This window comes from Colletotrichum graminicola (genome assembly GCF_000149035.1).
Source record: "Colletotrichum graminicola M1.001 genomic scaffold supercont1.37, whole genome shotgun sequence".
In the NCBI taxonomy this organism is placed as follows: Eukaryota; Fungi; Ascomycota; class Sordariomycetes; order Glomerellales; family Glomerellaceae; genus Colletotrichum; species Colletotrichum graminicola.
Window position 1 is genome coordinate 402,237 of NW_007361041.1, and position 20,706 is coordinate 422,942.

At 37.2% G+C, this 20,706-nt stretch overlaps 3 protein-coding genes across 3 annotated transcripts; 1 reads left to right on the plus strand and 2 right to left on the minus strand.

The window, feature by feature from the left end:
* Positions 1 to 629: 629 nt before the first annotated feature.
* Positions 630 to 2,135, minus strand: GLRG_08271 (uncharacterized protein; the record flags this gene model as incomplete). Its single annotated transcript, XM_008098956.1, has 1 exon — positions 630 to 2,135. The coding sequence occupies one exon, from the start codon at positions 2,133 to 2,135 to the stop codon at positions 630 to 632; it is 1,506 nt and encodes a 501-aa protein (XP_008097147.1).
* Positions 2,136 to 4,657: 2,522 nt separating this feature from the next.
* GLRG_08272 (fic/DOC family protein) lies at positions 4,658 to 5,623 on the minus strand (the record flags this gene model as incomplete). Its single annotated transcript, XM_008098957.1, has 1 exon — positions 4,658 to 5,623. The coding sequence occupies one exon, from the start codon at positions 5,621 to 5,623 to the stop codon at positions 4,658 to 4,660; it is 966 nt and encodes a 321-aa protein (XP_008097148.1).
* A 1,346-nt stretch (positions 5,624 to 6,969) lies between these two features.
* GLRG_08273 (uncharacterized protein) lies at positions 6,970 to 7,741 on the plus strand (the record flags this gene model as incomplete). Its single annotated transcript, XM_008098958.1, has 3 exons — positions 6,970 to 7,346; positions 7,427 to 7,620; positions 7,707 to 7,741. The coding sequence occupies 3 exons, from the start codon at positions 6,970 to 6,972 to the stop codon at positions 7,739 to 7,741; spliced, it is 606 nt and encodes a 201-aa protein (XP_008097149.1).
* Between the last annotated feature and the right edge of the window lie 12,965 nt (positions 7,742 to 20,706).

Here is a 20,706-nt window from a genome sequence, read left to right on the forward strand (position 1 = left end):
GGAGTCGGCAACATCATCTCGAGACATATTCGAAACATCCTCTCAGTGAACCGTTGACATGGTCTGCAATGAAGGACATAGGTATGGCATGACCGCAGGAAAAGTTGCATAGTGCAGGACTGGATCATGGGATTGGACGCCTTGACGACCCCCCATGGGTCTGAGTGGTTGGTGCAGGAGTTACTGCAGGGAGTGAGAGAAGATTGAAACCTGAGACGCATCTTGTCAAAGTGCTAAGTTTATTTCCCTCCAGCCTGAAAACAACTCTAGAACCGGCATTGAAATCAACTACAATTTCATCCTCGAAATTGATGAGTCGCTGTAGCTACTCGCAGCAGTCGTAAGACTCGCGGCGTATGTCACCATGCAGCATGGGTGAAAACCCATACAGTTCCATCTAGCTTTGGGAAGCTAGACTCAATACGAGATGAAAACAGCAGTATGATCAGGAGTACTGCAGAATATGAGGGTGGAGACGTCTAAGAAACAAAGGGCGAAATACTATTTGGATGTTATGGAGTTGTGATGAAAGTGTTGTTCTAGTTCTAAACTTCTACCGGAGTACATGTATCAACACCGACACAGCTTGATGAGCCAGCGTTGTACCTAGTTTCAAAAAACAAAAAGCATTACCACATGTCCAAGCTTACACCCAATTCCTTAGCACACCGGTCTAGACTATTCCTTTGAATTTGCTCATAAAGCTCGTTTGAGTCAAGTATCTCCGTCTGAAGAGCATTCTCGTAGGCTTTCATGTCCGACTTTACCGGCATCTTAGTGGTAACAGTTGGTTCCCCTCCGCTATTTTTCTGCAAGTTCGACTGGAATATGCCTGCAGCCGAGAAGGGCAGAAAGTCCTCGTACGTGATGGGCGAGGCCTTCAGAATACCTTCAGAGACGAGTTGGTCCAGGAAGACAGACGATTCCATACTGGCCAGATTTGACAGATTTTTCATCTTCGTCATGGCGTCATGGGTACACTTATACTGGGAGTATATAAGGCCCCGACTTCGTAACTCCTCCCAGTCATCGGGATATTTCTGGAAGGCTTGCTCCAAAAGTTGGTCCACAGCGACCGGGTCATTACTTTTCCCAGTCTTCTGTGCTGTCTCCATTGCCTCGTTCAACAACTCATCATAAAGTTGCCGACCAGCGGGGGTTACTGCCGCACCCCTTTCCTCAATCTCGCCGAATCTGGCCTTGTGGAAGCTGTCGACAAAGTCTTGCTCTTCAGTTCCAGCGAACCGAATCTTTTCTTCAAGAGCAAGAAAGCTAGTTTGCCGAAGGAGGATGGGACATCTCCTTACTGGCGGGCCCTCGATACGGCTTTTGACTGCCATTCCAGCGGCAACCATTGCCTGTTGGGCAGCGGTGATGTCCAAGGCCCGCGGTGTCAGATGATTGATATGAGAAGAGCCGAAGCAAGCAATATCCGCAAGGACGGGATGCTCGTTGCATAGCAAGTTATACTGCTCATAGGTTGCTGCAGCTATAGACTGCCAGCTGAAGGTCTTGAGAGCCTCAGAAACAAATTGCTCTCCTTGCTCGGAGGTCAGACAACCGTCCGGGGAATTTTCTGCCGCAACAAGGAGTTCGATGAGAGCATCACTAAAAATGTTGCGTTTGTCAAGGAGTTCCAGAGAGACGTCGCGAGCCGTCCCCGATGTAAGTAGGTCCGGGCGAAGAAGAGTGGTGAAAACTCGAAAGGGGTTGCGTTGAAGGGACTTGGTCGATATCGGTCGAAAGCAGGTTGCATGCATAGGTAATCCGGCAACTGAAAGGTCGTAATATCCAACAGGATGCATCCCAAGCACTGCGAATATTCGCCTCACGGTGTGAAGCTCCTTGGGGGTTCCAAGGCGAATTGCGCCGTGTCTCTCAAGAGTGAGACGCTCGGTACTTGCTTCCATAAAAACCGCATCGTCGAGGCCATTCAGTCTCTTGGCTTGCGCTTCGTGATTGACTCGCTGAACGATCTGAATCAAATCTCCATACAACGGCACCTCAGATTTATACATCGCAGACATGGCGAGGGCGAAGGCCGTTCTGAGTGTGTCCGCATCGACATATGTGCTACCTGGCCCTGGCTGACCTAGGGGGGGAGGTTGAAGGGCGGAGACAACACCAGTCGACATGATTGCGGGATGTAGCTTTGTGAGCTGTCAAAAGTACGTCCTAGGTTGCGCTGAAGGAAAGTCGATGTCAAGGAGACCGTGTTGGTGGTTTGTAGTATTTGCTGTTGTGATACACCGTATCAAGAGTAAAGTGTGTCTGTCGCTAAGTACAGACTTATAGACGCTGCATGGAAGCAAACAGATACAGGAAAACAGAGCTTTCAGAAATAGAGTAGCTCCTCGCTCTGAGCGAGTAATGCGATCCGTAAATTCAAAGGTAGTATTAGTCGACGCTAGCTTGCTTAACTCCACATACCGGAACAATCTCGACGCGTGCGGGGTTTCGGCATTACCGAGAAGAGGCTATCTACTCCGCATTCGACCTCCGGACTCGGGGGTTTCCGGGTAGCGCGGATGCGTTTATGCAGACGCTAAAGAGGCAGGCTTGGTTTACTCTCGAAATTGAGCATTAATAATATGCAAAAGCCCATTTGAAGACGAAACGGGATTCCATACAACAGCAATTATAATTCAACTACAGACAGCACGAACTAGACAATTTCAAAATAAATTCATCTGGGCTTAGTGGCATAACTACAAAATTACGTACCCCCATTATATAATGTTATACACTTTAGGTCAGCAGCTGTGAATTCATCAGGGACATTTGTAAATTCGGGCGTCGAGAACAGTGGATCAAAGTGTTATTAATTGTAATCAAGCATCACACAAATTAGCCCAGCGTCCACGAAACAGTCTACGAGTGCTGTCATATTTCGACGGGGTTACAACTTGTGGCACCTTTGAACCCTCAGACATTCACCGACCTTCAGGCAACCCATACAGTGATTGGACACGGTCGTTTCCTTTGATAAGCCAAATGACTAAGTCAATGACGATAAACCAAGAGACGGAAGGGTGTTTTCCACTGTAAGCCCATTCATCGACATCTTTAATGGACGGATATAAGTAATTAGTTGTTTTCAAAACTCAGTCTGGGCAGTGTTCTTGCGTTGAAACTTTTAACAATCAACGAGGCGCTCGACTCGGATGTCTTACAAATGGGCACGGAACCTTCTCCGCATGCACGATTTGATGACTTCACGTCGCTCGAAACCTAATGTCGAGTAATTCACAAACGAAGATTATCTAGAGTCTAGACTCGGGTCATGCCGAGCTCGACCCTCTTGAGGAGCACTGACGATGTACCCTTGCTCGGAAGGATCCGACCTTCCCTGTTTCGGGCCTCCGCAGTGGAGTCATGTTGATAGCCTAGCGTATTCGGCGTGATACGCCCCATTGCTGTGAACACTGGGAATGGTTCCGCGTTACGTGACATATGTTCGTCGTATTTCAAAGCAACGAATCAGTTTACTATCACCTGAGGTCTTACGTTGCGAGACCTCTCCAGCCTGATCAATTTACCGTTCCTTACTAATTGTGGCTATCTGGTATCCATACTCTTCGCAGCCGTTAGATTCCAGTCGACAATGGCTCTTCTTCGATGTGATGATTTGCGCTCCCGATAACCCGGTGTCATTGCCCTCGGCGCTCCCAAGTACGTCGGTGACGACTATCTTGCCGATTTCAAGTCTGAATTCACTACTGACTGTGAGGCAACAATTGCAATGCTGCCTGAGGGTATCTAGAGAAGAATGAACCTATTGATGCCTTTCTTATCCGCATGGGAACCCCGCCCCATGAGCCTTTTGATCAAGGTTTGTTCCGAACTGTGAAATCATCACATACATCTGCTGGCGCGGGGTTTATTGAGTTTGACGCCAAGTGGATGGCTTCTGAAAACATATGGTTCTGCAATACTATAAACGCTGTTGCAGAGGTAACGGCGGACATGGCTATCTTTCTGAGGTTGGCTGTTTTACTTAACCCAAATAATGATGAAAGGAGCGCAAAAGCTGGAATATGGGGAGAGGTGCCTGGACGTTTGCCTAGGAGAGACCCCTTAGGCCTGACTTGGGGATCATAGGAATGCGTGTAATTGGAAAGGTATGCCACTGTAATGACTATACATCAACTAATTACATAATTGTGAACCAAAAGTCATTTTGGTGTAGTGACTTGTGAATAAGGTGGCGGTTTTAACTTCAAGATTATATAACATGATTGTTAACAACTTCCTCCTGAAGAAGAAGCTAAGTATGATGTAGTTTACTGCCAAACCGTCTATAGTCTCCTAGAGAAGCCTGATATAGTGCCCCTTAACTATCTATTGAACGAACATATAACAGGCCTAATTGGGCCTCCAGATTTCTGGAGCAATGAAAAATGGTATATTTATTGTAAATACGGGCTGCGGTTCTGTCATTATTGAGGCTGCTCTGAGAGAAGCCCTTGAGTGTGGGAAAGGAGAGCGAGCCTGCTCGGATGTGATTCTTGATGAACTGAATCCCGATTTAGCTTGCTGAAGCATAAAAGTGATATTGCGCAGCCGCATCTGGTGGAACTTATAGATATGGCGTTTCAAGGAGCAGAAAGAGAATGCTTTAAGAACATTAGGTCTCATTCGAAGGTCTCTATGATACTTATTTAGCCTTGCCCGCTAGCTTCTTCTTGAGTCCTCGAAGGCGAGTGACAGCTCGCGCAAGCACAAATGTAGCGTATTCCCCATGTCCATCCATTGTCTCGCTTGCCCGCTTCTTGATATTGATATACTCCTCCCTTTCCTCTCCTTGTTCTCCAATCGGGATGACGATACCTGCATAACGGCAGAGGATGGCGTTGAGTATCATGCGACAGGTTCGTCCATTTCCATCTTGGAATGGATGGATTTGCACAAACTCCATTGAGTACTTGGACGCGATTGAGAATGGATCAATGCAGTTCCGTTCCTTTGCTTCCTCCAGCTCTGCCTTGAGGTTGTCGCATAGCTCTCTCATTTTGGCTGGAATGAATTGGGGAACAGTAAACATAGTCGAGCCCGCACCGACATGGACTTTGCGATAGATGCCACTGTAATCTTCTGCAGGAATATCTGGAAATCCCTCTTGGACGATAGGTACTCCTTTGGTAAGGATACGATGTGTTTCCTTAATGACTTCCTCGGTAAGATCTTGTTGCTCAACGACGAAGGTGTGGATGATGTATTGGAAAGCGCGCGCATGCTGGATGATTTCGCGGCGGCCTCGGAGGATGTACTGAGCAGGCATACCCTTGAGGTTGCTTTGTTTGCTGTACATTTCAAGAAGTTCGCTTTGGTACTCGATTGAACGCTCGGGGATGTCCTTAACATCTTCGCCGGCAAGTATCTTGCGACAGAGATGAACAGTGATGTCCCATCCAAGACCAGCTCTCTCGATCATGTTTGATCCGAATATGGCACGAATGATCGCGTCGTGCGTCTCTTTGAGTACGAGATCTGTCTGCGTGCTGTTCAAGCTCGTGTTCTGGAGCGTTGAAAACCAGCTAGAAGCCTTTTCAAAAAGCTTCTTGGGATCTTGATCCTTGGAGTATTGGAGGTACACGTCATCGGCGCGGATCGTCATCGACATGACCTCTTTGCCTTGGACGGATCCTACGGGCCAAGCCCTAGATATCGTGGAGTGAAGACCGTTTCGCATCATCTTTCTTTTCTTTGGACTGGGAGGAGGTGAATGGCTCTCAACGTGCGGTATGTCCAGGTTTGTGAACAGTTCGTGGAGGGACTTGCGTCGAGAATGTTTGTTGGGCGAAGTCATGGTAATCCTTCAAATACCTATTAGTAAATTCTATCTCCGAAAGTTAAAGTTGTACCAGATAAAATACATACTTATCCAGTAGCTAATACTTGTGTTAATTAAAGTTTGCTGAATTTCTGGATTGAATTAGGTTGGTACCGATGCAAAATGGGAGTGGTTGCACAGTAGGTTAAATAATGAAGTAATTTCAATAGCAGGTGAAAGGCAGTTAAGAGAAATCATATTAGCAAAATTAAAAGGCAAGGCAGGAGGTTACAAGTGTAAGAGTCAAGAGCTAAGAGCAGGCAAGGCAGGAGCCAGGTAAGGCAGGTGAGGACGAGAAGGAGGAGACACGCGTGGCAGAGGAGGAAGAGTCGGAGGCAGAGCACGTGTTGGCAAAAAAGGAGGACAACATGTACTCCCAAGGCTCCGTCGATTCCAGCCTGGGAGAGGCGTTATCCAGTTTCTCCATTAGCCGACAGGCCGACGGTTCAGCCGGCCCTCAAAAAGGCCAACAGCAGTCTTGCTAAAGTCTAATGAGAACAACAGAAGCCGACTAGTACAAGGCGAAACCAATGGTGAGGGGCAACATCATCAGCAACAGCAGCAGCAGCAGCAACGGCAGCAACGGCAGCAACAGCAAGTGGTGACAGATGCAGCAACTCAGACGTGGTGGCACTGGTATCGCTCCGTGTATCGTCCAGCTCGAGACAAAAAGAGGCAAGGAGGGGGACATCAGCTCGACAGGGCGTGAATATACCTAGATGCCTTACTGGCTGTCGTGTACATGATTGAAAAATCAGGAGAGATGGATGTTTGGGGGAATCTTGGTGGAAACACGCGAGCAGAAAAAAAGAAAACGACCAAACAAGCTAACAACACACCGACCAGTCCACGACCGTAGCCCTAGCCCAGTTCCCCGATTGAATACCTCTGTTGTGCGTACATTGATTATACTTTTGGTAAATTTGTTCTCTTTAAACCTGTAATTGATTCATCGCCGAGTGGCAACAGGGATGGGGGTTCCTATGTAATTGCTTCGGCTCTTCTAACAGCCGTCGTCGTTGGTTGTTTGCCCGTCTCGGATTTGCCGCCCGTTATTCGTTCGTTCATAATCTATCCGTCCGTCTGTTGTTGATTCCTTGCTGACTGCCTACGGCATTCCAGTTGCCCCAACCGACATGGACTTCGACCCAGCCCTTCGTCAACGCCCAGTCACCTCACACCCCCGCGATACCTTTGCTGCCGTGCGCTTCTCTTTGCGTATCCCCGCCACCGGTATCAATGTCTTCTCCGTCGCCGATTCGTCAATCGTCGTCCTAACCCTAAGCCTAACGACGAGGACGACGAGGACGACGACATCAGAACCATCCCTTGACTCCCAATTCCAGTCGTGTGAGCTCTGCTTCCATTCCGGCTTGGTCGCAGACCCGTCCAAGCCCATCTCGCTACACTTCGACTTGTCTCTGTCCACCTACATCACGCCGCTGATCATGCCCTGCCCCCTGCCCTCCTACTACGTTCCCGACATCCCCCAAGTCTTCGACATGGTGAACCCGTTTGGCTCTCAACCACCCGGTCCTCCGTTCCCTCTGCCCCCCTGCCGCCAGTACCGCCGCCATCACCTGGCCAAAACAGATCCTCGCCAACGCATTGCTTTGCCACCTTGGCCGCCGCCGTCGCCGTCGCTGTCGTAGCCATTACTATCGCTCTGGTTGGTGGCGCCTTTCTCGACGGCCGTCTCTTCCACAAACAAAAACAACTACAAGGTGGTGCATGCCCCGTCACCGCCATCCACGACGAATCACCAAGCCTTGTCCGTCTTCACAGCTGTACGCCTTCAGGAGAATTGTACAGCCTCCGTCTCGAAACCTGCCCATCCTCGTTGGACGTATACAGCCAATTATCCCCCGTCCAGCAACTCCGCCTGTGCCTGCAGACAACAAGGCCTAGCTGGACCGACTTTGCACCCGGTTGGAGCCCATCATTAGGGTCCTTAGCTAAACCTTGGCCGGCATGGCCCTGGCGTGTTAGCTTGCCGCGTCGGCAGACATGCAAGACTTCTTCGACAGCATTAACGCAGGCAAGTGCCCAAACAGCAGCAGCACTGTTGTTACTGCCTACGTCTCAGACTTGCCGCCACTGCTGCAGAGAAGCAGCAGCAGCAGCAGCAACAACAAGACAGACCAGCCAACTGCTATCATTTCAATTGTCAGAGCGAGGCCCACGTTAAGCATTGCAGCTAAGGTGGACGCTCTCGGGAAACACGTAGCACAGGCCTGGGGCCCATCGAAAAGGCACGTCGACGTATGACCAGTCTGCCCAGAATCAACCGTCCCAGGGAATACGACTCTACCTCCGTCTCCGACGGTGACAGTAGCAGTGACAGTGAGCCGATGATGCAGGCGTAGGATTCCTGTGTCGCGGTGCTTTTGTATACTTTGTAGGACAAGCTTGGGGCGGAGAGGAGAGTACCTAATGGTGTCGACGATTTCGGGTCTCGGGCTAGAGCAGCGTTCATTAGACGGCAGGAGGGACCTGTACTTGTGCTTGCTGGAAGTCGTCTGAAGAAATATACCTGTAAATGAATAAATGTTACAAGTTTTGCTTAGCTGACGGAGAAAGACTAATTAGAACCTGCATCCTCATCAGTATTGCTGCCGCTCGTCAGATAGGCAGCAAGCACTTGGGAACCCTTCTGCGGGCTCGACGCACCGACTCACTTCGAATATGAGGTCACCATTGGTATCGAATCTGTATGTTCAATTAGACTCAATGAGCCCAAACGCAGCATAAGCAGTCTCCAAGAAGGGCACTAGGCCAACGGTAGCGCTAGAGTATTGCATGTTGTCGACGGCTGGGGACAAGTACCAGGTGACCTTGGAATAAGAGACGTGCCAAAAGCGAAGGGCCATGCCAACAGACATATAACCCAATCTTCTCAGGGATCCGATCACCCTTGCGTAACGATCAATTAATCTATTTCCCCACATTCTAATTAGGGAACTTGACGAGTTGCTAGTGGGCACTTACGACGGGGTCTCTTCTCAAAATGTTGCACTTGATGCTCATGTCAGGGTACCTAGATGCCTATCTACCAGATCAAACACCTACATCTGTGTCATTCGTCTACCTTGCTGCTCTTTGGCAGTCTGAATGGCGATATGCCATATAGGACGGGGACTAGGTAAAAGAGGTGCTGGCGTAACAGGCCGAGAGCGTCACTTGGCGGGGCCGGGGCCCATAGTCGACGCGCGGGTGAGATTTGGATATGTGGAGACTTGGACGTCTGGCGATGTGTGGAAGATGCTCGGAGGGGCCCAAGTCTTGCAACTAGTGGGCCCGTACAGCGGGTCAGGTCGAAAACGGCATCTAACTCATACAGTAGACAGGTTAACCGGCTTAGGTTCCATAGATAAGGACGTTGCATATCACGCTGGTACAAATCGGCCGCTGCTTATCAGGGGCTTACTCCATCTATGAATATACCTAACTATCGCTTCGTCAAGCCAGGGTCCCTTACGGTCTCGTCCCGTCAACGCCCGACCGTCGGCCGGAGGATATTAAACTCTATTTCAACGACGTTCCGTCGCACCGCCGATGGCACCCTGCAAGAAAGAGTGTGTCAAACCCAATTTTTGCTTGCAGCCATCTGCTCTGATTAGTAAGCCGACTGGCGCGGTTGTTTCGAGCTAGGCTGTTAGCTTGTATGAGGTACACAGGTACAAGCGGCACCTGCACGAGCCAGGGTTTTTTTTTTTTTGTTAGGTGGCAGGTTTTTCCGACCACATTTCAACCCGGCCAAGAAGCCGGAACGGAACAGTCGACTCACTCGCCGGTACACTGCATCTGCGTGCCGGCGGGTGCTACATCCTCGACGCTGCACGATAACCACAGGCGGTGTATTGTGATGCCTTGGTTATGCCTTTGGTAGAGACACAGATGGCACAAGTGCCAATCAAACTGCACCCAGAAGCCTGACGTAGGTACACTAGTATGCACTGCAAACTCTGGTGAGGATGCGCCCCTCTCCTCCGTCCGGACCAGGTCCAGGACCATAGATTTTCCACGACAACAACGACAAACAGCCTACCACCATGCCAGCCCACCATGCCACTCTGCGCCGCCTAACCCGGCTTCGCGACACATCATCCCCCAATCACCCACCGTTTTCACCATCGCAGGCCAAGGCTTTGCCAGCTATAAACTCAACTCACGGCAGATACGTCGAGAAGCCTGCACCAGAGGATGGCTCACGAGGGTGATTGTGCCGCCGAGCTGTCTCTCAAGTAGACCAAAATTGTCGCCCAGCGTCGGTGGTGGATACTATGGAATACAGGACACCATGTTTTTAAAAATAAAGGCCAACTATAACACGCGTTTAGTATATCTATGTCAGGTGCCTAGGGCAGGGCCCTAGGGGGGCACCAGAGTGAGGCTAGGACCAAATAAACTAGTTACTAGAAGGATATAAAAGAAAAAGCTCTATAGGACTAAGGAGTTAAAAAAGGTAAATAGAAATAATTATTATAATTAATATTAAAGCGTATAACTAGTAGTAATATCCTTATGTTAATTAATTAGGAATTGATATATAGGCGCTATAAATTAATATATAGGTGCTGCCTTTATATAGGTGTTATAACCTAATAAGTTACAGGCTATATTACCCTACCTAACAGGTAGATAACTAGTAGTAGCAGTATTTATATAGACAAGATATAAGAAGGACAAATAACTCCCTAGGACAGAAGAACTATAGTATAAGTTATATAATTATAAGTATAAGATAAGAAAAAGAATAAGCACTTATTTATAAGTAAGATAAGTACTTAGTAAATACCTAAGTAAGTACTTATATAACCTTTAAACTATTAGTTAGTAAGGTAGTTTAGAGAATAACTAGGACTTATATATAAGATAAACTTAAATATATATAAAGATAGACTTTTATAGCTCTTTAGTAATTAACTTATAATATATTCTCTAAATACTTTTTAGTATTTAACCTTAGTAATTTAATTAATAAGAAGCTATATAAGCTACCTTATAACCTTAGCTTTAACTAATTACCTAGTAATTAATAAAATAATAATAAAAATAAATACTATTAACTAAGTACTTACTTTTACTTACTATTAGTAAAAACCTTACTATCTAGAAACTAGCTATAATACTTTAATTACTTTTATTAAGTAAGTTAACCTTAATACTTACTTAATAGTATTTTATAATATTTATACTTAAGATAAATTTAACTTCCTCTAGCCTTAGAAAAAACCTAACTACCTTAGCTAGGAGCCTAAATAAGGAAATAAAAGATATTAAAAGATCTAATAATAAAGTAAGCTTTCCTTAAGATATATATAAAAGGATCTAATAATATATAAAGTAAGATAATAGTAATATAGCTTATATATAAGCTATAATTAATAATATTAATAAGAAACTAAATACTAAAAACCTTAAAGTTAGCTAGCTATTATTATAGGACAAGGTAGTAAGTGCCTATAGTTAGGAGATAGATAGATAGTAAGGACTAAATACCTAATATATATATAATATATTATATATACCTTAGGTATATATCTCTTTAGTAAGTAACCCTTTATAAAAAAAAGGTTAACTATAAATATACCTTCTATTTATTACCTATCTTATTTTATATTATTTATTTAGCTTCTTATTATTATTTATCTTACTTTACTACTTTACTATTACGCTTTACTTTTATACTATATTACTTTATAACACTACTATAGCCTAGCTTTACCTTATTAAAACTATAATAGCTACTAAAAAGGCTATATTAAGTAGTAGTATAACTATCTTAATTTATACTATTATATTATTTTTATTATTTTTATTATTTTTATAAATCTTTTCTTTACTACTATATAGTAAAGAAATATATATACCTTAATAAAAGTAATAAGCTTAAAGATATAATATACTAAGAACGCTTTAACCTAAATAAACCTCTAACTTTAGGTAATTTTATATATAGCTTTAAAAAAATCTTACCTATAAGGTGTTATAACCTAACAAGCTACAGGCCATATTACCCTACCTAACAGGCAGACAATAGGCAGTAACAGTATTTATATAAACAAGAAAACTAGGAACAGACAGATAACTCCCTAGAATAAAAGAACTATAGTATAAGTTACATAATAATAAGAAAAAAGTAATAGATAATAAGTGCTCTAGGTAAATAACACAGCCTTCCTAGCAGCCGTTATAGTTCTAATAGAATAAAACTAGGCTATAGTAGTGTTATAAAGTGACGTAGTGTAAAGGTAAAGCGTAACAGCAGAGTAGTAAAGTAAAATAAATAATAATAAGGAGCGAAATAAATAATATAAAATAAGATAAGTAATAGATAGTAGGTGTATTTATAGTTAACCCTCCTTTTATAAAAGGTTACTTACTAAAGGGATATATACTTAAGGTATATATAACGTATTATATATATATTAGGTATCTAGTCCTTACTATCTATCTATCTCCTAACTATAGGCACTTACTACCTTATCTTATAATAAGTACCCCCCCTTAAAAGACCTTATCTTCTTTTACTAAATACTTTAAGAGCTAATTAAGAAAGTAATATCTACTATTTTCTATCTCCTTTATATTATAGCCTTATGCCTTAAGGTTATTTATTTACACTTTAATCTTACTATTTACTTATTATTATTATTACTTAGGTTAATAGCCTTAGCCTAGCGCTTTTTTCCTTATAAGCCTATAGGGCTACTAAGTTCTTTTACTAGGTAAGGTTACTTATTACTTTTACTACCTAAGCTTATATTACTAATAACGCTTTAGGTAGTAGTATATATCTCTTACTAAAGGTAAAGTGTCTTTATAAGTAAGGTAACCTAGTCTTATAACTATTTAAAATCCCTAGCCTTAAACTTATTAAAAGTATTAAGATTATCTACTTTATAGTTAAGGTTCTTAACCTTATTTTTAATAGTGTTAATTTATTTCTTAATATTATTAATTTAGGCTACTTACTAGTAAATCTTTTTAGCTTTAGTATATAAGCTTTTTCTAATAGCCTTATTAATATTACTTTATACTACTATAGCTACCTTAGCCTTATTAATAGCTATTACTAAGGTAGTAGTGTTTTTTATATTTTTATAAATTAACTTAGTATACCTATTAACTTTAGTAGGAAGGTTAGTAACCTAGTTTTCTAGCTAGTTAATTAGGTATAATTAGCCCTTTATATAGTAAGTATACTAAATTTCTAATATAAAGATATAGTCTAGGCGCTAGATAAGTAAAAAAGTACTTATAACCTTAGAATTACTTTACTTAGGTTAGTATAAGAATATAAAGCTAATTAACACTATATAACTAAGGAGTTCTTTAGACTATAGTTTACCTTCCTTATAATTAGTAAGAATAGTGTCTATAGGGGCTATAATCTACTATTAGAAGTACTTATTTAAGGTTAAGGAGGTATATAACTATTTAGCGTTAGAGCTTTATTAGCTTATATAGAAGCGCTAGACCTAGACCTTAGTCTTTTTATATAGTATCTAGTTACTACTACTATAAGAGGCTTTATTAAGGCGTATAATTACCTCTTTCTTAATAAGGATTATTAACTTTTTAGTAATAAATACGTCCTTATATAAAGTAATAAGTGCTTTTACTTTAGTTACTATAGTAACCTTTTTTACTATTTTATTCTTAGCTATCTTAATAGCGCTTTATTTAGTTAATAGCGTACTATTTTAATTAAGTATATTAAGGTATTACTTAATATATTTATAAAGCTTATTATACTCCTTTTATTACTTAACTACTTTTTATTACTAAATATATTTATTAGCCTCCTTAGTCTTACTATAAATATTATCTAAAAGTTTAATTTCTTTAGTTAGGACTTTAGACACCTTAGAGTTTTTACTACTTACTTTATTATTATTAAAGTTAAGGTTAAGATTTATATTACTAGTGTCCTTATTACTATAGTTAGGGTCCTTTATAGCAGCCTTATTATTTTAGCTTTTCTTACTTATACTACTTATACTAGTGTCTAGTTAGTTATTATCTTAGGCTAAAGGATTAATAGAGGTAAAGCTAGGTCTTATAGTACTACTACTGTACTCCTCTATAAGCTACTAATTACTAGTAGCACTAGCCTAAGTAAGGTAGTTAATATACTTAAATATCTTATTATTATTAATATCCTTATTAATAAATTTATTAAAGTTAAAGGTGTTTTAGTTAAGGATGTCTTTATATAGGTTAAAATTACTTATAAAGCTTTAGGTTTTCTTAATAGTGTAATTATAAGATTATATATTATACTTATAATTAGCTTTAACTACTACTAGTGTTATAGAAAGTAAAGGTAAATTATAATATAAAGGGTAGTAGTAAATTATAAAGGAAAGTAATAAGTTAGATAAGTTAGAAAATAAAAAAATAGTAGTTATAGGTAGGTAAGTTAAAATATCCTCTAGCTATTAACTATAGGTATAAGTAAGGTAGGTGTAGTTACTTATTTTAGATAGTTACTTCTTCTATTTCTTTTAACTATGAATAACATATAGTTATTTAGGTCTTTTTTTACTATACTATTATATAATTTAATAAAAAGAGAGTGTTAGCGTATTAAAGGTGTTATTTCTTCTTATTAAAAAGAAGATTAGAAAACAAGAGTGTTATTAAGAATAATAATATAAGGCTAAGTATTACCTTATATTATTAGGAAAGATTATAATAATTTAGGTATTATTAGTAGGGGGTTCTAGAGGAATTCCTTTAGGGCTAGTTTCTAGCCTTATTTCTTTATATATTCTAAACTTTAGTTAATAAGGTTACCTTTCTTATATTCTTTTACTAAGTTACTAGCGTTTAGTATAAGATTTTTATAAGGCTTTTATATATTATTTACTAGTAAGTACCTTTTCTACTTAATAAGATACTTAACTAATAGCTAATTTTTTCTTTAGTTAATTCTTTATCTTATAATTTATTTAACCTTATACTCCTCTATACTATTAACCTTTACTAGTTCTAGTAGTTACTACTTCTTACTAAAAAGATCTTTACCTATAGGTGCTTTTTATAGCTATATAGTTAACACTACTAGGTATACTCTCTATTATAGTAGTAAGTTATGTTTATAAGCACTAGGCCTAACTATATAAGTAATCTAAAAAAGGCCTACACGTTAGGAAGACTACTTCCTCTTAGGCTTACTAAGTAGTAAGTAGCCTTTACTAAGTTAGAGGAATACCTTATTACTAATAGTAAAGTCTATAAGGTAATAGTAATAGTTATATTACTCCTTTTATATTAATTTTACTATATTAATTAAAGCTAAAGCTTTAGATTAGTAAGTCTAGTGTAGTACGTCTAGAGACTTTATTAGTAGTCCTTTAGTACTAACGTGTTTTAGTACTATTTATAGGTAAAATCTAAGGACTAGTTTATTTAGTAACTACCTTATTATAACTATAAGTAAGTTATTAAGTAAGTGTTATAGCGCTAGAAGTATATTAATTTATAGTGTGTTTAAGTTAGTATATATATAAAAATAGATAGTAATCTTAACTATTTAGTTAGTCCTTTTACTTTAACTATTAGTCTAGAGGTAGTATACTATAAAGATAAGTAGCTTTACTTTTAGGGCGTTAAATATTTTTATCTAGATAGCTAATATAAATTTAGAATTATAATTACTAATAATAGCTATTAGTAGGCTTTAGTTATATATTATAAGAGTTTATAAAAGTACTTAGGCCTAGTAGTAAGCCTTATACTTAGTGTGTCTTAAGATTAGTAATATCTTCTTACTAAACTTATAGGTTATAATATAAAGGTAGTTAAATATAGTAAGGTTAGGTAGTACTTAGAAACTATTCTATATTAGCACTTTAGGTATATCTATAATAAAGTCTATAAAGATTATATAATAAGGCACTTTAGGTGTTATAATAAGTTAAAGTAATCCTATAGTCTTTTAGTAATTTATCTAGTTACTTTAGTAGATTAAGTAGTAAGTAAGATATAACTTTACTAACTTTACTTTACTAAGGATATAAAAGTTATATAACTTAGTAAGTATTTAATTATACTTAAAGTAAAACTTCTTATTATAAGTAAGAGTAAAAATCCTTTTTACTATAGGTTTTAAAATATAAAGTCTATATATACTATTAGATATAATATAAAAGATTAGTTCTTTATTATTAATTACCTAAGGTAAGGTTAGTACTTATAGCTATTATCTTTTTTTATAAGGTAGTTATTATTCTCTCTTAGCATTATCTAGGGTTATAAATTCTTAGTTACTTTTATATAAGTACTTAATTTAGTATAAAGGTGTCAAGACAAGGGTCGCGTGGAAACCACAGTAGAACCTCGTCAATACGTCAGCAACCACTCGCCATTTAGTCCAGGCTAGAGAAGGAAAATCTTAGACTCTCTAGCAAAAAGTCTAGTTAACAGAATAAACCTACCTTCTATACCCTTCCTAGTTAGGGCACTTAGCTACATACCTTTATAATTCTTTTTACTTTACAGACTAGAAAAACTAGCGTAAGATAAAATATTAGGCTATAATTCTAATAGTAAATAATTAGTAATATTAGGGTAAGATAAAAGCTTAAACAAACTATAAGTATCTATAAAAAGAACTATAGCTATATAGAAAAATAACATAGCTACCTAACAGAGGATACTACACCCTTATAATAATAACCTAGATAACTTAGTATAAAATAAGTAAAGAATTACTAAGCATAAAGCAGCCTAAGGTATAAACCTTTTCTAGTAAAAGGAATTAAGGGGCTACACCTAAAGGTAAATATATAGTAAAAGGTTAGCGTTACCTTATAACAGGCCTTACTATATATCCTTAAGACTAAACCTATAAGAACTAAGTATAGTAGACCTTATATAGCTATTTTAGCTATAATAAGCTAAGATATAGTAGTAAAATATAGAAATATATAAGTAGAACTAAGAACTTATTTACACCCTTATTAAGAGATTAGTAATAAAAGACTAACTAAAGGAATATAAAAAACCACCTAATTATAATTATTATATTTTATATAAAAATTATACTATTATAAAAAAAGATAATTAGATAAAGGCTATTAAGAAGGTAAATAACTTAAGACTAAAAGCTCTAGTAAGCTACTATATTACTTAGGCACTATTAAAAGTAACCTTAATAATTTAGATAAAATAGTAAAACTATAAAATAGGCCTAAAAAATAATATACACTAAAATAACTTCTTAGCGTTTATTTACTAAACTTATATTAATTTAGAGGTATAAAAAAAGAAGTACTACTACGCCTTATTTAAGATAAAAAAAAAAACAAAAGACTTCTTAATAACTTTCTTTACTAAATAAAATATAATTTATTATACGCTAGGTAATAAAGTTAAGGATAGCTATAACTAAGTATATAACTTCTTTTTTAGGCTACCCTTAGGGTTATAAAAAGAAATAATTTAATAGAAAATTAAGATAAAGACACTAAGGATAGTAGCTTAAGAGGTAAAAAAATACTAAAACCTAAATTATAAATTATATAGTAAAGCGTTATAAAATAATCTATAGAAATGCCTAAAGGAAGAGGTAAAATATAAGGTAAGATAGCCCTTTTTCTAGAGGCTAACCCCCTTATAATCTTTCTAAAGGACTACCCCTTAACTTAATATAAAAGGCCTGTTAACCTTAGGCTAAAGCCCTAGGTTTACACCTTAGTAAGGATTAAGAGGCTAAGGTAGAGAAAGTAACTAATTAGTAAGCACCTTATAACATATAAAGCTAAGACTATTAGCTATATATTATAACTATAGGAAGATAAGCTATTACTTAAATAAATATAAAAGCCTATAGAATAGTAGCGCTACGCTAATAATTTAGTAACCTAATTTTAAGAAAGCCTTTATTAACGTAATTATAGTAGAGAATAAGGTTACTAAGCTAGATAATTTAGAAAAAAAATAAAAGTAGGTAATACTTTAGATTACACTACACTTATAACTATTATACTAATTAGAGAAATAATAAGGGGATAAGTAATTATCCTATAAGGGTACACTAAGTATATAATAAATATTAATATAGATATATACTCCTAAATTAATCTAATTAGTATATAGCTAGTTAAACTATTAGGCCTATAACAAGTAGATATATAATACCTAACCCTCTTTAGGTTTAATAGGAGTAAGAAAAAGCCTATAGCTATATATTAAGTAACCTTTTTCTTACTAGATTCTAAGGGCTAGCTGTAGAAGATTTAGTAACTTTTTACTAAAGTTATAAGGCTAAAGGGCGCTATAGACCTCCTTCTATTATAGGTATTAATAAGAAGAGAAGGTATTATTATAAACACCTAAACAAACTAATAAAAGTATAATTATATATCTATTACTAACCCTAAGTAAATCCTATAAGAAATTATAAAAAACTATAAATAGGTATATATAGTATATATCTATAGCGCTACTATAGAAAATAAACCCCTTATAATTTCCCTAGGGGAAGAAAGTAAAGGCTATAATAATAAGTTACTACTACCCCTAGAATTAGTATTAAAGTAAAAAGCGTTTAATAAACAGGTAGTAAAAATAATTAACCTCCTCCTAAAAGTAAAGCACGCTATTAATTTATATAATAAAAAAAAACCCCTATATAGACCTATCTACCTCTTAAACTAAAAGTAACTAAAAAAGCTTTATAAATATATTACTAAGAACCTAGTAAATAGTTATATTTAACTATTAGTTAGTAAGGCAGGCGTACTAATCCTCTTTATTTTAAAAAAGGATAGCACTTTATGCCTTTATATAGACTATTAGGGCTTAAATAAGATTATAGTAAAAAACAGATACCTTTTACCCCTTATTAGTAAGCTCTTAAAGAGGCTTTATAAAGCTAAGTAGATCTTTAAGGTTAATTTATAAAATATATATTACTATATTTATATTAAAGCTTTAGACTACTAGAAGATAGTATTCTAGACGTAATATAGCTACTTTAAGTATATAGTTATACTATTTAGCCTTATAAATACACCTATAATATTCTAGGCGTACGTTTACTAAACACTTAGTAAACTACTTAATATATATTATATTATATATATAGATAACATTATAGTCTACTTAGACATAAGGGAGCAGCACACTAAGGACCTTCTTAAGGTCCTTATAAAGCTATAAAAGGCATAACTATTTATAAAATTAAGTAAATATAGCTTTTATATATAGAGAATAAAATTCCTTAGTTATATAATTACACCTAAAGGTATATTAATAGATAAGAAAAAGGTATAAGCTGTTACTAAATAGAAGCTACTAGCTAATTTTAGGGAAGTTTAAGTCTTCTTAAGGTTTTATAACTTCTATTATAAGTTTATTTTAAAATACTTAGGTATAGTAGCCCTAATAACTTTACTTTTAAAGGGAAGTAAGAATAAGAGGAAATAAGGCCTCTTTAAATAGACTCTAAAAGCGTAGGTAGCTTTTAAAGCCCTAAAGGTTACCTTCTATTTAGTAACTATTTTATAACACTAGGACCCTATATAAGACATAAGGGTTAAGACTAATACGTCCTAAAAAGCTATTTTAGGTATTTTATCCTAGCTTTTAGAGGGTTATTAGTAACTAGTTATATACTTTTTATAAAAGCTAACTAATATAAAATAAAAATAAGTAACTAGGTAGTAAAAGCTCCTTATAATTATTAAAAGCCTTAAACACTAGGCATACTATTTATAAGGCTTATCTAAGGTGTTTATAGTGCTAATAAACTACTAGGCCCTAAAGAAAGTAATTAACGCCTTAGTGTAAGACCTTTATAAAAGGCTTACTAGATAGGTATATAAGCTGTTAGCGTTTAATTTTAAAATTTAGTACTATTTAGAAGTAACTAACTTAGTAAATAGTCTGTTTAGGAGGCTAGACTATATAGAGGGGGAAGTATTATATAATAACATACTCCTTACTTTAATAAAGAAATTAAGACTAGCTAATAAAATATTACTAAAATCCTACTAAACTATTACCTTACTTAAAGGAAATAGTAAAATAGGTATAGTATTTATTTAGGCTGTTAGAGCTACGCTAGAAGAAGAGGACTTCTTACCCTAAAGCCTTAGTTAGATTATAAAATCCTTAGGTAAACCTATATCTATTATAGCTATAAAAACTTATAGCTATATAGGCTAAGAAAAATTATAAAACGCTTAGTAAAACCCTAATAAGGGTAAGGAAACGTTAGAAGCTAGGGTTATTATACTAAAATAGTATATCTTATGTGTAGTTATTATAAAGTTAATAAGGTATAAAATAGTAATTCTTTAATAGCTAACAGACGCCTTAGAAAGATTAGTTAAAGGACTACAGGCTAATAACTAAAAATACTAGAAACAGGCAGTAAGGGCTTATAGATTAGCTAGAGAATAAAAGGGTTACTACTTAAATAAATAAGGGACCCTGTTCTATAAGGGGAGACTAATAATCCCTTTAGAGATATTATTATAATTAGTAATTATTTACTTATACTATAATAACCCTATAATAGGATATATAGGTGTAAATAAAATAACTAAGCTAATTATAAGGTTATTTTATTAGCCTTAAATTTTAGAGGACGTATAAGACTACATTAGCTCCTATAAGGTCTACTAAGGGATATAAATCCCTAGGTATAAGCTATATAAGAAGTTATAACTACTCCTAATACTAACTTACCTTTTTAAAAAGATTAGTATAGACTTTATTATAAGGCTGTTACTAAGCCTTTAGTATAATAGTAGTAAGTATAATAGTATTCTAGTAATTATATATTATATAATAAAGTTTATACTATTTATACTAACCTAAAAAACTATTACTATAGCCTAATTAGCTTAAAT